The 21,349-nt window shown below is 39.2% G+C and overlaps 1 protein-coding gene across 1 annotated transcript in view; it reads right to left on the reverse strand.

The window, feature by feature from the left end:
• Window positions 1–874: 874 nt before the first annotated feature.
• Window positions 875–21,349, reverse strand: part of cntnap5a (contactin associated protein family member 5a) — a 185,780-nt gene continuing 165,305 nt past the window's right edge. The window contains exons 22-24 of the mRNA XM_049595075.1: window positions 21,015–21,215; window positions 10,410–10,484; window positions 875–5,720 (exon numbers count right to left, since the gene is read on the reverse strand). Coding sequence (XP_049451032.1) covers window positions 5,527–5,720; window positions 10,410–10,484; window positions 21,015–21,215 — 470 coding nt within the window. The 3' untranslated portion in view covers window positions 875–5,526. The remainder of the gene's footprint in view (window positions 5,721–10,409; window positions 10,485–21,014; window positions 21,216–21,349) is intronic.

The following is a 21,349-nucleotide window of genomic DNA, read 5'->3' on the forward strand; positions in this document are numbered from 1 at the left end:
AGAACAGAGAGCCCAGTACTGAGCTTGGCTGCTTCTTCTCCTCTCCGTGCCTGTATTTTAAAAATATTTTTTATTTATTTAAAAAAGCCAGAGCCCTACCTAACCTGACCAAACAGCTCACATTTTTGGTCTGAACAACGTCTGACCTGTCAAGCTTTTCAGGACCTGTTGGGCTCAGGTTAAGAAGCCAACTGCCATAACTTATGACCTCACTGTGCTCGGAGCCGTCTGGCAAGTTTTAAAGTAATTTCACTTCTAACAGCATGATTAATTTAAAAGCCCATAGGTCAGCGGTCGGGGGAATTTTTGAGGAATTCATCCTTTCTTCAAAAGCCCTTTTATTTCTGGACATGATTTAAGTCAACTTTTTGGTATAACTGTCTCTAAATATGTGTCAAATTTTTCATCCCTTTGTAGCTATATTTTAAAAAGACGAAACAAGCAACATACCTTTTCATGTGTCACTGACGACCTTCGCTCGTTGGGCACTATATGAGCGAATATTCCTTCTCCAGACCCCAACAAGAATGTAGTCCCTCACTGGCTTCCAACCTGCAAACACCATTAACAATGTTGGACTTTTGATTGCTGCTAGGCTGCCACAGTCTTAACAGCACAAGACCATGTTTACAGATGCTGAAGTCAAACCATTTTACCAAAGAGAATTAATCAATATATTCACTTTTATTATTAAATTATACATCTATACAATAGATCCTTAATAAAACTGCAGCTATACAAATCATTAAGAAGTAACCACGCGATATTACCCATTGCGATATAACCAAAACACTCTGAGAGGTATGTATTCATTCACTGGTAACTGGAGATCTGCAGACTATCACATCTTGAGACATACTTAGATAACAAGGACATGCACAGATGGGGCCCAGAGCGATCCAGACCCTGTCTTTTGACCATGCCACTTCCCTGTGTCGCTTTCAGTCACATAATCTATAGCCAGATAGAAGCGGTGGGGCTCCAGGAGGGGCGGTATTGTTTGTCATTTTTTTCCATCCATCTCTCAATCCATGTCCGTGAGTCCATCAGTGCATTGGTCCAAAAACTGGAGTCAGAGTGAGAAGTCTTCACAACTGTTGGATCTCTTTCGTTGAAATTTTACAGACATTTATGATCCCAAGAAGACGAATTATAATGACTTCATTCATTCATGAAAGGATGCTCTAGAAACAATTACCCAGTCCTGTCAGCCTCAGGTTCAGCGTTCCTTTGGGCTCGTGTGAAGCATGTTAAGCTCAAAGCACAACTGATGCTGACAAAGACAGCTAACCTGCCGAAAGCAGCTGAAGCCAATAAGCTAAATCTGTAGAGCTGATTTTGAAATGTGTTTGACCACCTGCAGGTCAAACCTTTTCCCCCTCTCATGGTAAGGATCTTAGAAAAGCAAAGTCTCCATCTTTCATCCATGCTTTAATTCTTTTTTTGATGTGTATTACAGGACCACTAAAGTTGGCGCTAGACTTTTTGCCTTGTTAGTGTAGGTATGGATTATTTTTTTCTTAGGATCAACCAGTGTTAGATGTTTATAAAAAAGTTTTCTGCTTGAAATAGAAAACACCACTTATCCCTGTAATCCAGATAATAAATAAATAAATAAACAAATCATGTCAGGTGACACAGTGGCCTTTCTCTAAGTTGCAAAAAGCTCTAAGCACTGCTGGATAGCGCTGCAAAAAAAAAAAAAAAAAAAAAAAAAGACAAAACAAAACTTTTGTATCAGTACTTTTTGAGTTTAATACGCACCAGGTCTACACTGTGATACTTCACAGTTTGAGTCCGACCTTCTTCTGTCCACTTGACTTTTTTATATCACAAAGCAGCGCATCCACATAAAACAGTTGGTGTGATATCTAACAAATTAGCGCCCCAAGAATGGTGTTGTTACGTTAGGTACTTAACATATAGTTACATACTTAACATAATGTACTTAACCTAAAGTTACATAGGTTAGGTTTAGGGAAGTAAAGTTATGTAGGTCAGGTTTAGTAAAAAAGAAACATGGTTGGGCGTCATCACGTTACGTAACTTAACACTTAACATAAACCTATGTACTAAATATAATGTACTGTAATGTTAAGTTACACAAAGTAGGTTTAAGAAAGTTTAATAGGTTAGATTTCGGAAACTAAATATGGTTGGGCATTGTCACATTGTGTACTTTACATAAAAGTGCGTACATGACGTAACATACTCAACGTAAAGTTACGTAGATTAGCTTTAGGAAAAGAGACATGGTTGGGCATCATCATGTTACCTACTTAATATAGATTTACGTAGGTTAGGTTTAGGAAAGTAACGTGGGTTAGATTTAGAAAAAGAAACATGGTTGGGTATTGTCACGTTGTGTTGCGTACTTAACGTAAAGTTATGTAGGTTAGATTTAGGAAAAGAAACATAGGCATCATCACATAACCTACTTAATATAAAGTACATAGGTTAGGTTTAGGAAAAGAAACACAGTTGGACATTGTCACGTTCTGTACTTGACATGAAGTTACGAACGTAACGTATTGTATTTAACATAAATCTACCTTAGGTATAGGAAAGTAAAGTTATGTAGGTTAGCTTAAGAAAAAAACATGGTGATGACAAACCTTAAAATAACTTAAAGTTCACTTGGTTTCACACGAGACGTGAACACCGGTCTCGCGGGTAAAGTCCTGTGTTTGTTTGACCCATCCATCTCTCCAACCTGCCTCCTTATGCGGACTTTTGCTCTTTGTACTACTTCCTTCTTTACTCCCGTACTTAATTCATGTGATCGCAGTCTTCACAACTACATGGGTTATACTGGGTTCACTAGCTAATGATTACTTGGGTTATATACGGATTCTGGTACAGAGAATGAGAACTGCCTGCACCCAGCTAGAAATTGAGATATTACAACCTTAAACAGTGGTACAAACTCACTCAAGTACTGTGACAAAATGTATTAGAGAAGGTTGTGAGTGACACGTTGACCCTGGCGCTTGCCTTAGCTGCACAAGCACCGATAAACTTGCTGCTGTGATTGTTCCATACTACTGCAAATGACTTGCATGCTGGTTAAACCAGTTTCTGTTAGTTGCTGAGCTCAACACTTCCTGTACACACCAAACTGCTGCCCGTTTGCCAAAGAACACCAAAGATACTGCTTGGGGAGGAATGGTTTGCCAGATTTGTTACTGCATGTGCTTGTGTATATGACTGCTTTGTATTTACTGAAATATGATAATCCTCTCCGTCAAAGGGCGTGTCCATTGTTTCTTTTATTCGGTTTTTATGTCATTCTGTAGCTTCCCAGTAGCGTTCTCACTAAAATCCAAACATTCAGACTTCGGTTGAAGTTTGTTTGAGGGCCCAAATACACAAAACCCACATCAAAGAACAAGTGGTGATGAAGGCTGACTGTTGCATCACCTCATGTTGCCTGTGTCTCAGCCAGAACAGCCAACTTGCACGTACGTTCTGCGCCTGCGTAAGAGGAAATAACTCTCAACACCAGCAGGTGGCAGTAGTCTGTATTCGTCATTCAAAAACGGACACCTACAGGATGGTTTGGAGATGCTAGTTTGCCAATTAGCACATTAACAACATAATAGTTGATAGTTACCACACACTGGCAAACAATGACACAAAGAATTACGAACTTTTTCACCTAAAGAGCTTAATGGCTAAATAAAAAAAAAATCTTAACTCATATAACAAGTTTGTTTTGTTCTCACGCCCTCTTGATTCTCTTCTTGTACACTGAGCTGAACTGCCAATCAGAGTGAACATGCTAAATTAGCCAAAATATGTGCTAGCTAGTGCCAATGGTGCGGGACACTTTGCAAAAACTAGAGCAACAGATGCTAATCGATGGCCCGACATTGACCGATGGTATGCCAGGGCCTTCATCACCAACATGCTATTCCCCAAGCCCTTCTATAAACATTTTCCCACGTGACTTGACGTAGGTTTTCACATGATGCCGTTGCTACATATAAACTAACACACCTGATGTGCTTCTTCATGAATGAGCTGAACCTTTTTTGAGAATTGCGTGTTAATGACCTTCCAAATTGGCTACATTCCTTTAACACCCCAACTCGAAATGGAAGCTAAGCAACATACTACTGCGGATGCTATGTTCGCTCAGATCCGAAACTCACACAAAAACACAAACAAATTAACCGATAGAGGCAGCGGTTGATCACAACTCCCGTGTTCTGCAAGGTAAAATTAATGTTTTTTCCAAAGGAGTCTGGTGGCTTTAAGGAGAGCGATTTAAAGGCTCCAGTAAAGTGGAGAAAATATGACACTGACTGTTGATAAATACTTGAAAAATATCTGAACCCTTTCAGTTATTATTATTCCTTCGTCACCACTTTTAGCTAACAGCTGAGTGGGCATTTATATTTAAAAACCCTGAAAAGAACGCAGATGGACCCGCCCTTTAATTTCCTATTTCTGCTACTTTCATGATACATTATACACAAGCGCTTTGGGGTTTTTATGTACATGAAAAAATAACGCACAAGCAGAATTTGCACACTTAAATAAAATCCATTATTTCCTAAACCGTCAGCTAAAAATCCCCTCCAACTAAATGAAAGTGGTCTGAATGGTGTACAATGCTTCTTAGGGACAAGACTCTAAAGTGCTGAGGAGTTACGGATCCGTAACGTATCCAGTTAACAGAAGATTACAGGATTTGGGTTTGTCAATTTCCATGCTACTTCAAACAGTGCAGTGAAAAACAACCGAGTGAAAGGAACATTACTAAGAGTCATTACTGATGGTCAACTGGCAGATGTTGCGCATGACTGGGAAATTCAAATTTCCTTTTATTCTATGTAGAGTGGGTTGCAGAACTGAATGACAATAAGCTCCTCTCTATGTAAATGCGATTGCTTTTGTGCAAATCACATGAATAACTTCTAAAATGTTCAAATAAAAACTTGTATGCAAATTAGGCACTCATACAGTATAGGCAGTATTGTCCCCATTTCTTCTTCTACAACATTCACCACCACTGAAAAAACAAAGACAGCAGCGAATGCACGCATATCTTACAGGCCTGGCCTACATTTCCTGACTCGTAAGTACAATTTAGTGAGTCCCACTGTACTGTGGAAGAATTCAGCATTTGAGGGTTTCCAACATAATGTTTTGAGTTGTGCGCATTCAAGATGGACAGCAGCTTTCGCTCGTTGCACTTGTGGCGTCCCGTTTGTCCACCCTGGCGAGACATTCATCTTTTGCTTTACACATTTTTGCAACGACAGAAACCACAGCAGCTTGATTCTGACAGTTTCACCAACATCAAATACACTAACAGCTGTAAAGATTCAGCCCACTTGCTTGTACTGGAGCATTACGAGAGTGGACTACAGGCTACAGGCGATTTGCAGTGTTCCTGGAAAATTTCCAGGGCACGGAGATGTTTTGTTGTTAGAAGTCCTGCAGCAGCTCGTCCACCTGTTAGTCCTTTATAAGAGAGAGGTAAGTTTGTGGCTTGGGTCCACAGAGTGCACACTGTAGTCAGATGTAGTACTCCTTCATGTTGTCCCTGATTGAGTTGTGGAGGTGCAGCTCTGTCCTGTAGTCCGTGTACATGCTGTGTCTGTTCTCCTCTTTGATGCTGCTGCTCCTCTGGGCCCGCCGCTGCTGGTAGAGGAGGCGGCTTATCACAGCCAGAGCGCAGACAGCAATGAAGACCACCGCTGTGACCACACCTGAGAACACAGCAGGGGAGACACATTAGCAGATACCAGGGGACAATGCTGCCCACCGGGGCCATCCCCATTAAGTTTCCTCTGATCCTGACCCAAACTGGTTACAGCAATTTGCTTTGACTCATCTGTAGCAGAGTTTAACTGTGCAAAAATTCTTACCTTTGAACACAAAATGCCGTCCTTGGATTCAAAGTACAAAACTCCACATCCCACTTATTTTTCAATTTTCCTTATATTAGCACGGCGTTCAAGTAAAAGTCATTTAATGACTGAAGGAGCTTCTGTTAGTGTATTCAAATTGTGGTTTTATTTGTTCATGCTTATAATGTAATTGCAAATTGAGTCCTTGATTGTTTTGTGTTTACTTGCATTAGAGAAATTCTTCTATAACAGATGATTGCAGCAAATCTAGGAGTGATTAAAATATCTAAAGTTTACTTATAAAACTAACAAAAAACAAGGTTTTAAATGAGCTGTAAACAACATTCAGAGCAATAATACATGAGCAAACCACTATTTTCTATGTAAAGATACAGTGAAGTAATTGCATTCCTGAGTATAACTTTATATCATAATCACCCATTGGTCTTTGCTGCTGTTTTAAAGCTTCGAGTTTAACATTTTGGCCGCTGCCATCTTGCTGTTTTTGGAGCCAGGAGTGACCTTATTTGTCAAAGAGGGTGGAGCTATGAAGGAGTGAGGCATGGGTCTGACTCACAGAGTGCAGCGACACCTCGCAGACAGCCTGTCACTCAAGCAGCCCTGCTCTTTAACATGTGTAACTTGGGGCCTTAGTGAAACTTAAACGGGTACGTTATAAAAAATTAACCCCTCGTACAGTTGTCATAAATGTTAAAATTAGACATAGAAAACATATAACTGTTTTTGTAGCAGGCTGTAAACATGTTTATTTCTCCTGTAAAGGTGGGCATTTTAACATGAGGGTCAATGGGTGTTGACTCTGTTTTGGAGCCAGCCTCAAGTGGCCATTAAAGGAACTGCAGTTTTTGCACTTCCGCATTGGTAGCGCCCACCCTTCAGTCTCCCCCTGGTTAGTCTCCTGTAGCCAGACCTATCTTGACAGTGCTAGAGAAAGGTCTGAAGCACACATAATCATTCTGCCATGGTGAAAAAAAGCTCTAGCTTGTTTGTATTTCTCGAAACCAATCACAAGCGTCTTGGGCGGCACAAAGCCAAGAATGCAGCGTCAGTGCCCTTGTAAAATAATGTCAGCGGTGAACACTTGTTTCGGTGGAATATTATTTGCTCATGTCATTAAAATGGCTGATTCACCACAAAAGAAGAGGTTGCAGCAAACTCAGAAAAGATGCTGCCGCCACGGTTTAAAGATGTGACAAATCATCTCTGACTGGCCGTTTCACAAAATGGACCAGCGTCGGCCATTTATCTGACAAACAAAAACATGCATGCAGTAATACACACCACAGACTTTAAGGTTAACACAATGCAGCTGGTAAAGTTCCATACTGTTCGGCAGTTTTTAAAATGAAGCACATGTCGCTATAATAAAAGGTCCAGAAATTAGACAGGCTTCACGGAGCTGATTTTTATGAATTAAGAAATGCCTCCGTCTAATCCTCCATCCTAAAGGAGGAGTGTGACATTTTGGGAAACACGTCTGTTCCCTCTCTTGTCAAGAGTTAAGATTAGAGGATTGATACCAGTCTTAGTCTCTACAGTATAAATAAGTAGGATCATTAACTTCTTGGAGTCTCCGCCGGTTGCCAGGCAACACGTACACGTTGGATTTTGGAATTGAACAAACAAGATAGAACTTGTAGATTATGAAGCTTTAGAGCTCAGTGATGGGAGGGGGATGTTGTTACCATTGGGCAGAGGCAGGCCAGCTGTTTTCTCTGCCTCTTGTCTTTATGCTAAGCTAAGCTAACCAGCAGACCATCCCTTGAAGGAATAATTCACAAAATGACTGTTAGTATATCAATTTTGTATTTGTTGTATTTTGTAGTATTTCAATTTTGGATTCTTTGTTCACCACAGAGGCATGTGAGTCTTCTTCACAAATTCAAGGTAACACGGGGGAAGTAACTGATATACTAACGGTTATTTTGTGGGTAAAGAATTCCTTTTTAACAAGCTGACATTGTTCATTGTGTGGCATGTGGCATGGTGCCTCGACTGGGCTCATGTTTATGATCACACTAAAACCCCTTCATTCGTTAGCTAAAGTAGGGGTGGGCGATATCTTGATTATACAAAGTGTATCACAGGCTTGTTTCATGTGGGATATATAAAATTCATCCAGTAAACATAGAGTATAAATCGTCATGTCACTTTTTAAAAGCCCTCCGCTAACTGCTAACAGTTGATCTGAAGATTAAAGGTCATATCAAAAACATCAACCCACTTCCTGCCTGAGACAAACCAGGTGCTTCAGAATAACATTGCCAATATTTCTGCTTTGATTTATTTCATTATAACAATACTTTAACTTTATTATAATTGTACTTTATTTAACTTTATTTTAATGATAGTTTATTAAACTTTACTCAATAGTAGTTTATTTAACTTTATTATAACAGTACGTTATTTAACTTTATTAAAACAGTACTTTAACTTTATTATAACAGTACTTTAACTTTATTATAACAGTACTTTACTTAACTTTATCAAAACAGCACTTTAACTTTATTTTAATAGTACTTTATTTAACTTTATTATAACAGTACTTTATTTAACTTTATCAAAACAGCACTTTAACTTTATTTTAATAGTACTTTATTAAACTTTACTAAATAGTAGTTTATTCAACTTTATTATAACAGTACTTTATTTAACTTTATCAGAACAGCACTTTAACTTTATTTTAACAGTACTTTAACTTTATCAGAACAGCACTTTAACTTTATTTTAATAGCACTTTATTAAACTTTACTAAATAGTAGTTTATTCAACTTTATTATAACAGTACTTTATTAAACTTTACTAAATAGTAGTTTATTTAACTTTATTATAACAGTACTTTATTTAACTTTATCAGAACAGCACTTTAACTTTATTTTAATAGTACTTTATTAAACTTTACTAAATAGTAGTTTATTCAACTTTATTATAACAGTACTTTATTAAACTTTACTAAATAGTAGTTTATTTAACTTTATTATAACAGTACTTTATTAAACTTTATCAGAACAGCACTTTAACTTTATTTTAATAGTACTTTATTAAACTTTACTAAATAGTAGTTTAGTTAACTTTATTATAACAATACTTTATTTAACTTTATTAAAACAGCACTTTAACTTTATTTTAATAGTACTTTATTAAACTTTACTAAATAGTAGTTTATTCAACTTTATTATAACAGTACTTTATTAAACTTTACTAAATAGTAGTTTATTTAACTTTATTATAACAGTACTTTAACTTTATTAAAACAGTACTTTATTGGAACAGTCCTTTAACTTTATAACAACTGTACTTTTTTTAAAAAAAATATTATAATACTACTTTATTTAACTTTACCGTGTATACAGTACTTAAACTTTATTATTAATGAAGTCCTTTATTTAAGTTTACTGTAACAGTACTTAACTTTATCACAATAGTATTTCATTTAACTTAATTGTAACAGTACCTTAACTTCATTAAAACAGAACTTCAGCTAATTCAAACTAATTTTAGTTTTTTATTTTGTATTTAACTCCATCATAATGACACTTTAGCTTTAGTATAACAATTCTTTATTGGACTTTATTATAACTGCACTTTATTCAACTTTATTTTAAAAGTACATTAACTTTATTGTAACAGTCCTTTATCTAACTTTATTCAAACAGTATTTTATTTAACTTTATTGTAACAGTACTTTCTTTATGTTTATTTTAATAGTACTTTAACTTCATGATAACAGCACATCAGCTAACTTAAGTGATAACAGTTCTTTGTTTAACTTCTTTATAACAGAGCTTTATCTGACTTCATTGTAACAGCATTTTATTTAACTTTATTTTGATGGTATTTCATCTGGCTTTATTATAATAGCACTTTAACTTTATAGTAACTCTTTTATCTAACTTTATTATAACAGTAGTTTATTTAGTAGTTTAGTATTATAGTAGCCTACAGTAGTTTAAAAGAAGATTTCAGAATATTAAGATATATACATCAAGTATTGTGATATAGCCTAAAAATATTGAGATGTTATTTAAAGGCCATATCGCCCAGCTGTAGCTTAAAGCTTGTAATTTCCACCCCAAACTCCAGCAGACAGCTTTAATCTTTTCCACTTCATGTAACTGTATTGTTACATTTGGGTTTAGCTCTAAAGTGCATTTTCCAAAATGTCAAACCACTTCTTAAAATTATTTTATTGGTCTCATACTGATCTGCAGATCAGCTCGGGGCATCTCTATTGTCAACAACAATGTGTAAATAGACATAAAATGCAAAACAAAGTATTCCCTGTTAGCAGGCGCACAGAAATCCTTCATCATCATCGACTTTAATTTAATTTCAGACAAGACTGCGCGAGTGGCAGTAATGAAAATGAGCTTTAGCTAAGACTGAGTTATCAAGAGACCAGAAAAAAGAAAGAAAAAAAAATTAAGATGGAGGCAAATGGAGAGAATGACAAATAACAAACAGCTGGGACTCATTTTCAATTAAGCAAAGAAAAATAAACCAGCACAAAAGAGAGAAAAAACAGACCTGCTATTACAGCCAAATCCTTCTGGGTGCCGTTTCCATGCTGCTCTTTGTCTTTATTTGCTGTTACAGTTTGATCTGGAGAGGCAGAAACACACAAATTAACAGACATTAATGTATGATGTTAATCCCTTGTTGTCACCTTTACCTGTGAAGTCTGTTAAACCTCACTGCTCTGGAATAACACTGAGCATTTTCACACGATAACCAAATTAAATTTAGCTTCACTTCCCTCTAACTCTCTGTATAAGCCCTGTAATAGCTTTATATTTGGTCTCTTTTTCTCTGTTTATCTCTCCGGTTGGATAAATGAATTTAAATTTTCATCGACATCATTTCATCTCAATATAAAAGACTTAAGTTTCTATCCCTAATAGTGACGCTCAGAGCCGGGCGGGCAGAGACTGAACTGCATTAAACCCTGGTCAGGAGGAGGGCACTGATAATGAAGGGTTTGCTGACACCACTGTTGGAGGAAGTACTCAGATCTTTTACTGAAGTTAAATTTGCAATACCACAGTTTAAAAACAATCCTGTATTTAAACTCTTACTTAAAGGAACAGTGTGTCAGATTTAGGGACATTTAGTGGCATATAACAGTGAGGACTGCAGATTAAAACCAGCTGAAACTTCTCCTGGTTAGAATTTATTCAGTCTTAATTGTTCAGGAGGTTTGTAGTGAGAGGTCTCTTCCTTTCCAAAAACAAATGGACCCATATGATTTAAACCGGTAAAAGCACTGAATAAAGCAGTTTCACGGAAAAAACATCAGTGTTTTTCTGACGTTCTTGTCACAAAGGGGCTGATAACTATGGTGGCCAGTTCGGAAACGTGAATGGCCCTGGAGCCAGTGTTTGGTTTGTCTGCTCTGGGCTACTGTAGTAACATGGTGGTGCAACATGGCAATCTCGTTAGACAAGGACCTGCTCCCTATGTACATATAAACAACTCATTCTATGATACAAACAAAAATACAACAAGTCTTGTTTTAAGGTGATTATTCACGAAAGAAAGTACAGTTTTTTATATTTTTTATTTGCACACACATAAAACTGCAAAAAATCCAAATGGTAAACTAGAAAAAAAAATAGAAGAAACATGTCAAAGGAGGTCAAGGAACCACAGGCTCATACAAACGGACCTCCCTTCAACTTTAGGAGAAAAACTGATGATGACAAAAAAAAAGGGAGAAAAGTAGACGAAAGAAGTAAACTAACATTATACAGAAAAATTCAACAAAAGATAAATGACAACAGGAATGAGCAAGCAATGAGCAGTCAGTGAAAAATAATACAATAAAAACCAAGAAATACATATAACACAGTGCGGAAAACAAAGAAAAAATAAATTATATTAAATTTCTGCCAAGACTCTTCCTAAAGCCTCCACACTGGACCTTTAAATAACTGTACAAGGTATTAGCATTAAAATATACTTGGTCTGACTCGGCTGAGTTGCATCAACAAGAATTAATTTAAACTAAGATTAGTTCTAATCAGAGTTTAGAAAAACTAGATTTAAAATGAGTCAATCCACATTTGAAATTAAGCAGAGCTCTGTTTCACAATTTTAAACTAATCCCTGTTTAGTAAGTTCAAATTTATTGATGTTAAACAACATTAATTGGAGTTTAATCAATATAGAAAACCTTTGCTTACCCAAATTAAAATAAGTAAACATGGTGCACGGTGTACAGACCTAGTAAGTAGGCTAGAAAATAGAGGGGAACTTAAGTTTCGGCTGCTCTGTGTCAAGTTCCTTGTTGTATTGTTTGATTGCTAGCTAAAAAGTCAAAAAGTCAGAGGCTCTAATTTCTCCCCTACTTTCAGGACTGCTTTAAAGCAACTGGCAGACAGTCTTAATGGAAAACTATAGAGAAATTCAGCAGCATAATAAAACGTACTTGAGTCTGTCCCTCAACTTTCTTTGAGGAGCTTGATTATTTGGCTCAATATGTCTCAAAAAAAGCAGCCATTTTAAAAGTTAAATCTCTTCCACTGGAAATTTAAAGTTAATACTGGACCACATTTGCAACAGAAAAAAAATGAGATGACAAACTAAACTGATGTTTAAAGAAAGGTTTAAATTGAATCTTTCTTAACTTAAACAAGTTTTAAAGTCTGGCGCAACATGATTCAAAGTTAAACTATGATTTAATCATAATCCATGTTGATGCAACCCAGATTTAAACATATACTATGCAGGATTCTCCTAAAAGGCAATGTTAACACTCATACAGAAGAAATCTGTCTCTAACATCACTTTTGACCCACTAGAAGTGTGTGGTGGCGTATTTTGCTCCCTGAATTGATCATTTTCTTGTTATTTTCTCGGGACCATTGTGCCCCCACTGCACTCAGGTAAGGTCTAAACTTTGTAAAAAGGTAGCGACCAGATGCCAGACTGTAAGCAGCAGGTATCCAAGAGACACAGTGCTGAAAAAATGCAATAGTCGAGAGGCAAAACGCCAAATGAGAGTGAATCTGGGTTTGGCTTTACAAACAGTAACTGACAATCCTGCACAGTATCCTTTACAGTACCAAAAGTAAGAGCGTCTGGGACTTCAGCCCTGAATGTTTTCTCAAAAGCCCTGAATCTTGACGATCTATGCACTCCAGGAATACTAGCATGGATTCTGTCAACTTTCCTCCAACATCGTGTGACAAAGACAGGTTGCAAGATTAGTAAATTGTTGACGCCAAATTCCTACCTTACCTGTTAGGCAACTTAAAAATAGTAACATGAGACAATCGTTGCCTCTTTTAAGGTGGCAGGACTGATAATTAGTGATCCCCAACATAAGTTGTGTCATGGTTTCAGAGTGATAGACAGCTGGAGATCAATTAGATACAAAACAAGATGTTGGCTCCACAGGATGATTTTTTTGCTTCGCAACTATCATGTTTTTCCCAAATAATGTACAGATTTGTGGGCATTCTTTTATCTGAAATGACTTGAAATAATTGTATATATAGCTATTGTAGAATCCCCCCTGCGTTTAGGCTGAGCCCTGAATGTTAAAGAGTCTGGCTCCATCCCTGGTGTTAACACTCTAAATCTATAAACTACCTAAAGTTGTCAGATAAATGTAGTGGTATACAATATTTGGCTCTTTAGTACAGTATAAAACAGCATAAAACAGAAGTACTCAAATAAAGTGCAAGTATAGTACCTCAAAATTGTACTAAAGAACAATACTTGATTAAATGTACTTCCCCCACTGGCTGATACAGTTTTTAAATCTTGATTTAATCAGGCAGTCTGGTTGAGATTCAGATCTCTTCAGAGAGAACAAGAGGACAATCAGCAAAAACAGAAACACAATAAACAAGGAATTAAAAGAAACAGTTACAAGAATCATAATTAAACATCCAATAGTAATAAAATCTCCAAGGGGAATTTAAGAGTCTAGTTTGAAGGAAGTTTGCAGTTCATGTTAACTGAAAGGTGCACAGTACCTGAAACAGTGCGTACCTGAGGGACGTCTAAGGTTCAGCAGTTACTGGTTCGTTTACTGTAGTTATTAGATTTAAATGATGAGGTAGTCTGGAAGCTTTAACAGTGGAGCTCTTTTAACAAATAACACGAGATGGACATCTTTCCTTGACTGTATGGACGTCCAATCAACCGTGTGGTACAGACAACAATGATACATACATCCTGTCAAAGGCCATGTTCACATTTCAGGGTTTGATGCTCAATTCTGATCTGATCTTTCTGCCAAGACGATAACATTCATGTTTGAAGTGACCCATATCTGACAGTGTGAACGAATCTCCGCCCTGAAACTCCTCACATGCAATCAGTAATGTCACACATGTGCCATTGTTGCATTTGCGAGACAGGCAGAAGGGCTGTTTCTCTCACGCCGCTAGACAGAAGCACATAGCCAATTATTACTCACAATGACGTCATCAGACCTTCCTCATTCTACATAGTAATTAGCCATGTGCGTCTGGTGGCAGAGAGTGTATAGCTATTTTCAGAACAATGTGCTTTTGTTTTCAGGATAATGAGCTGTGGAAAATTGACTTTTGTTTGGACATTTTTTGGACTATGGAGGCTTCGGGATTGTGAGCTGCTGGAACAATGGCATGAGGGTGAGTAGACGAAGGAATAGAAAAGCCAGGGTTTCCCACACATTCATTTGTTTATGGCGGACCGCCACCATATCAGCATCTGCAGCCACATATTGATTTTCTATTTTAGGAGGTGGACCGTTCATTAGGAGCACTGTTGGAATGGATATTCCATGTGGTTATTCAGAGCACCACACTCTCAGAGAGCAGAGCACGGTGAAAGTGAAACTCAACCGTTCATTGTGTAATACAGAAATAGAATTCCCACCTACTACATTCCCATCTACAGCGCTCTCACTTCGTTTTTCCACCCTGCTTTAGATGAAACTGGCCGCATTCCCATGGAAACCACATGCTGCGTGGTCCAGTGCTGATTCTAAAGGTTTTCTTTCTTTCTTTTTTTGTGGTTAGGTTTAGGCAACAAAAACGTAAATATGTTATTTGAGTGATGTCAGTGCATGACGACTGTATGTAAATTGCATAATGTAACATTATAACATCATTGACTTTTGGTTTCACCCAGGACACAAATGTAGTCTCCTAGGTCAAAGTCTGGTTTTGTTTGACCCATCCACCCCCCCTCCCTCCCACACTATACGTACCTTCTCGCTCTTTATATAGATGCTCTGAGCGTAAAGTATTGCTGCAGATGGGTTCAAACTGGTTTGGGGACCTCAGAACTGCATCTCTGCTTTATGCAGATGATGTGATTCTGTTGGCTTCATCTCACTGTGACCTCCAGCAGGCACTGGGGTGGTTTACAGCCGACTATGAAGCGGTCAGGATGAGAGTCAGCACCTCCAAATCTGAGGCCATGGTTCTTTGTCGAAACCGGTGGATTGCCCTTTTTGGGTTGGGGGGAGTTCCTGGCTCAAGCGAGGGAGTTCAAGTATCTTGGGGTCTTGTTAAGGAATGAGGGCAGAATAAAGTGTGCGATGGATTGGTGGTTTGGTGCGGCTTCTGCAGTGATGTGGGTGCTGTGATGGAACATCGTGGTGAAGAGGGAGCTGAGCTGGAAGGCGAAGCTTTTGATTTACTGGTCCATCTACGTCCCAACCCTCACCTATGGTCATGAGCTCTGGGTAGTGGCCGAAAGAATGATGTCGCGGATACAAGAGGTCTGAAAAGAGTTTTCACCATGTGGTGTCTGGGCTCAGCCTTAGAGATAGGATGAGGAGCTCAGACAACCGCAGGAAGCTCGCAGTAGAGCTGTTGATCTTTTGCGTTGAAAGGGATCAGTTGAGGTGGTTCGGGAAACTGATCAGGATCTTCCTGGGCGCCTCCCGTTAGAGGTGTTCCAGGCATGTCCCACTGGTAGGAGGCCCCTTAGGAGACCCTGAACATGCTGGAGGGATTCTATATCTCATCTGGCCAGTGAGCACCTCAGGGTCCTCCAGGAGGAGCTGGAAAGTGTCACTGGTAGGAGGGACGCTGGGGTGCTTTGCTTGGCCTGCTGCCCCCGTGACCTGGCCCCGGATAAGCAGATGAAAACGGATGGATGAGTTTACACTGGAGTTAGCTGAAAGTCCAGTTGAACTCATAAAGATACTAAAGGATGCCTTTGGGGTCGTTATCACATGCCAATGGGCTTGACAAAGCGTCACTAATGTGATTGTGATTGATGCCCTGGGAATAAGAATTGGCTGCATTTGTACAGCGTGATCATCAAACATGCAGATCCAAGCACGTATGAGAAAAATACCTGATTTCCAATATGTCTGTTCTCACAGCGGTCATATGGCTAGTGATCGGATATGTACTGGATTTTTATTTTTTTTTTTTAAAGATATTTTTTGGGGGCTTTTTAGCCTTTAATGTATAGGACAGACAAGCGTGAAGGGGGGAGAGAGAGGGAGTGACATGCAGCAAAGGGCCACAGGCCGGAGTCGAACCCGAGCCGCTGCGGCAACAGCCTTGTGCATGGGGCGCCTGCTCCACCACTAAGCTACCGGCGCCCTGATATGTACTGGATTTAAGGACACATTTGATAGTGGCCCAGATCTAATTGGAAGAAATCTGATTTCTGTGTCACATGAGGACCACATCTGCTTTTAATGTGAACGTAGCCTGTGTCACACTGAACTGGGCATAATGGTAAATGAGCCTTAAAAAAGTGGCTGGTGGTTCTATTGCATGTTACAGCTCCACAAGATGAGCTGTTTCATGTAGCTGCCAAGACGACGACAACATTTTCATTATGCTCTGAAGGAGTGAATCTCGGTGCAATCAGCCAACTCTGAGCTCAATCTGTTGCCTCAGCAGACGGGACAATTAGGACAACATCTGACATGTATTTATCTTTTATGATGTATATTTATATATGTTGTGGCAATATGGCACTGGCCCAGAACCTTATTCATCCTATAAGCGTCACTGCCTCTGCTAGCTCTGATAAAGACTTCACGCTTTATGTAAAAACATTAGTTGCTGCACCCAGTTAAAAAGCTCCAGCCGGGGCGTTGGTGGCTTAGTGGTGGAGCAGGCGCCCCATGTACAAGGCTGTTGCCGCAGCGGCCCAGGTTCGACTCCAGCCTGTGGCCCTTTGCTGCGTGTCACTCCCTCTCTCCCTCCCCCTCACGCTTGTCTGTCCTGTCAAATAAAGGCTAAAAATGCCCAAAAAATATCAAAAAAGCTCCAGCCATGACTGTGTGCTGCATTACAGTGCCTCCATTCACACCAAACAAATATTCATATTAATAATTGGAAAAAAAAAAGATCTGAATAGTTAAAAGACATTTGTGTGAGTGTGAAGACGCTGGCGCAGACAGCTCTGTAAGTAAAATCTGAGATGCATCTGTTCTGTCAGACAGACGAGTGAAACACACAGCTGGAATGTGTCTGTTTAGACACACTGTGATTAAATTCACCAGTCACAAGTTAAGAACTCTAACAGTTCAACAGGAAGCCAGTTAAGACTGATAGCTCTGCTTTGAGTTGATTTGCTCATTTTCAGGGAGCCTAAGGCGCCTGTGACACAAAGATGTTAGTGGGTCAGCTGCTATTTTTAAGGCTTCACTCTGGTTTTCTGGTAACACAAAACTAATCTGTTTTAACGAGGATATATCACCTTTGCACAGCATGTTGCCTGAAGTGAAGCTGCTCAGAAGGGTCCACCTTTTCTAAAGTAATCAGATCACTTCAACAAGATCCTGACAAACACGTGCTGCAGTTCCTCTGATGGACACTAGAAGCTGTCTCCGAGAAACGTAGCTGCAAATGTCTTGTGTTGGATGTCGTCAAAGCAACCGCCACTATTATTGTTTTCTGTGGACAAGGCCTTGATTTCTGTTGGTATGGTGCGTCCAGCTTGTGCCCCTGTGAAGTGCGATGGACTTTGAAGCCAATTTTATACATGTAACTGCAACTCCTGGGTCTGTCACGGTATGTTTTGAGCCCCAAAAGACTTTTATCCCATAGACTTACATTGTGAAAGAGATGTGTGTAGTGTCACAACCCCCATGATATGACTTGTTCCACTATCAGGATTTAATTTATCTGGTCTGATAACACTTTTAAAGTCTATAAGAGCCTCATCAAAGAAGTACAAAATAATATCTACACTATATCAGTGTTTACTAGAGAGAAGAGGAAACACGACACTGAGAGTAAAGTTGAAATGGGAAAAAGAACTATGTGTGAATATGACAGAAGATGAATGGTTGTATAATTGAAGAACACAACAGTCTACAACACCCTCTTGTACTTGGAGAGAGCACTGGAAGAATATAATTAGATTCTTTATTACACCACAGATTAAGAGCAAATACCTGTCTATAAAGCAACTGTGTTTGTCTCTGTCCTGAAATTGTGCAGTTTTGGGTAAGTGTTCATGTGGTTTTTATGAGAATCTTAGGTTATGATGTACCTTGATCATGCATGGTATTGTACTCAGGCAATAAGGCAGGAGGAATTGTGTTAAGAGAAGACAGATGCCTCCTGAAAATGTTGTTTGCAGCCTGTAAAAAGGCCATCACGAAGAGATGGTATAAGGCAGAACCACTGACAGAAGATGAATGCTTGAATATTGTGAACGAAATATATATGATATGGAAATGTTTACCCACAGGATAAAGACTCAAGAGGAGCGATGTCGAGAGAGAGGGCAATCTGGAACTTATTTCTATTTGTTTGTATTCCTTTTTTTCTCTACCTTTTTTTTATAACATTTGGTAAAAAACAATAAAATAAAGTGTTAAAAAAAATAAAGTCTAGAGGAGCCTCATGACTGAATTAAGTTCAAGTTAGCGGAGTGCTTGACTGGAAGTTAGCTGTTCGACTAACAAAGCCTCTAGTGTGTCTGCTCTATGGACCTATTGACGTGGAAGATCCAGGGTTAAGACCCAGGAAGTCAAACTGTTTTGGCTTCGAGCGCAACTCAGCAACTTTCAAAGGAATAAACAGGGCTCAGCCTCCAACACTGTGTCCAGTTCTCTTTGTACATCCATGGTTAGCAAGGTGGATGCTGAGGCTGCTATTGACACAGGGTGAAACAACACCACAGTGTGTCACATCAGGTCAAACTGCAAAGGTCAGTGTCACTCATCAGTAGTGCGAACAGTTTGAGAAAAACCATGAAACTGCTGGGACAGTTTTAGAGCTGCTTTTTAGATCCATAAAATATCTTGGACACAAAGTACTTCTGCTGCAGTGGGTGGCATGGCCATCAGGATGGAGTTTGAAAAACCCAACAGCAATTTCACTTTCTAAAAACCATGCCCACAGACTTTGCTGTGAGCAGTTTCATGTAGGAACAATCTGCTTACTACTATCTGAACAACACTCCCAACAGTATCATCCCACAAAAGGAAGCGTACTGTGACAACCCCTCCGCTCCACTAGGTGTGCCTGTTTTCCCGGCTGTTCTTTCTGTTTCAGGATGCGAGTCGAGGCAGAAGAGCGTCATTTACCTCATGAGCCACACCTGGGCCAGTGTGCTTCATGATATTAAAGCTCACCATGTTCCAGCAGACTTCCATGACTAATTATTGACTTTCACCTTTATGCAGTTATTTATCATTATTTTTGTGAATAAATAAGCTTTTATCTCTTTGTAAACTCTTCTCGTCTCCCATCCTTGTTGCAGCCAAAGAGCCAGGTTGTGACAGTGCATCTATTCAAGGGCAAGAGGCCACGTTAATGCTGTCCTCCATGACAAAGTGGCAACGAGCAACAAAGCATTATGATTTGCCCAGGGAATGTGAATGGAGTGATGTCGGACACAATTCAAATTTTAGCACATGCAGTCCAGAGAGAAACTGTATCTGAGGCTAGGGAGTGCACATTCTTAGAGAACCTCCAATGTAAGTACGTCTGAGCAGCTCTACTGTAGCTGCACATAAGCTTCGTTTCCAACAAGAAGTCCAGGTCAGTTCAGTTCGTTTCAAATTAGAAAAGTTAGTTTTGTGTTGCCAGTGACAAAAGTTGTAAATGTCACAAATAAAACTGTTCTATTCCATCCTATTTTCTTGCCACCCCTCCGTTAAGGTACCGAGCACGCTGACTGATACCGAAAGGTGGAGCTAGAAACACTGCACTCTGTTGCTTGATCAGTAGAGAATCGACAGTAACCAGTGCACAAACATGTTATTTCTAAATATCCCATTGATTACAACAGAGACTGTAAACACCCCTGTCAGTCTGTGCAACCCTGTTTGGTGCGCGATCAGACCCAGAACTGTCTGCGGTGGACACGCAAAACACATCTAGGGTTTAGGTACATGTCTGTATGGGTTGTGTTTAGGTGTAAGGGTACTGTAGTGAAAGTATTTGGTGGAAATATGATGCATAGCCATACACACACATTTATACTGTGCAGCACCCCTGAGCTAAAATATGCATAGGTGTAGGTGAACAATGTGACGCCTTAGCCATCCTCTAGTGAAGCTGAGACAAGGAGGGAAAAGGTCAAGGGAGTGGTGAGAAAGAGCTAAGCTGCGACAACAATGACTTGAAATCTCGGTACAGGCCGAAAGAGAAACTAATTAAGGCTGCCACTATCTTATTTTATGGTTGATTAATGTGTCAATTATTTTTTAATTAATCGTTAAGTCCATGAAATGTCAGTTATAGTGAAAATCGCCCTCCATAATTTCCCTTTAAATAACTTTTGTGTTTCTTCACTCATTCAGATATGTGGCATACACTGACATAAAGAAAAGCAACAAATCCCCACATTTAAGGAGCTGGAGACAGAAAATGTTTCTGAATAAATAACTGGAGAGATTAATTAACTCTAAACAGTCTTTGTCATGAACTAACTGATTAGTAGGGTAGAGGGACAGTTTCAGAACAGTCGCCTTTTTCATGTCACTCGAGTTTTCAGGCCTGAATTTGAAAAATCCTCAAACTGATCAGAGATGAAAAACACTGCTTGCATGATTTTAGTCAACAGCTCAGAATAAAAACATTTGTGTATCAAACAGCTGCCAGCGCGTTTGTTGCCCAGCATGTTGCTTAACCTGGAAATGACTGTTTCGTGGCAGTGTGTGTGGGCGATTGAAACAGCAGTGTGTGTATGTGTGTGTTTTACCCTGCAGTATGTGCGAGGTGGACTCCGCCAGCGCTCCACAATTTGACTGGACCAACGGACCACGGATGGTGACCAATGAGCTTCCCCGATTCGTCAGCGCTGCCTTCAGCGGTGCAACGTGATTGAACTGGACCGAGGAGAGGCAGCCGACGAAGCCTTTAGAAGCTGCCTGCATCACTTCCTCATTGAGGCTCTCCCTCCCTGCAGAGACACAGTCGATGGGAGAAAATATAAGTTGCTACTGAAGGTGGCATTTTTAATTTTTTGAATAATAATTTCTGAGTAACAAAAAGAGGGATGATGTAGGAGTTTTTCAGCAATTTTCTCCAACGTGG

Source organism: Epinephelus fuscoguttatus, linkage group LG13, assembly GCF_011397635.1.
Source record: "Epinephelus fuscoguttatus linkage group LG13, E.fuscoguttatus.final_Chr_v1".
Classification (NCBI taxonomy): Eukaryota; Metazoa; Chordata; class Actinopteri; order Perciformes; family Serranidae; genus Epinephelus; species Epinephelus fuscoguttatus.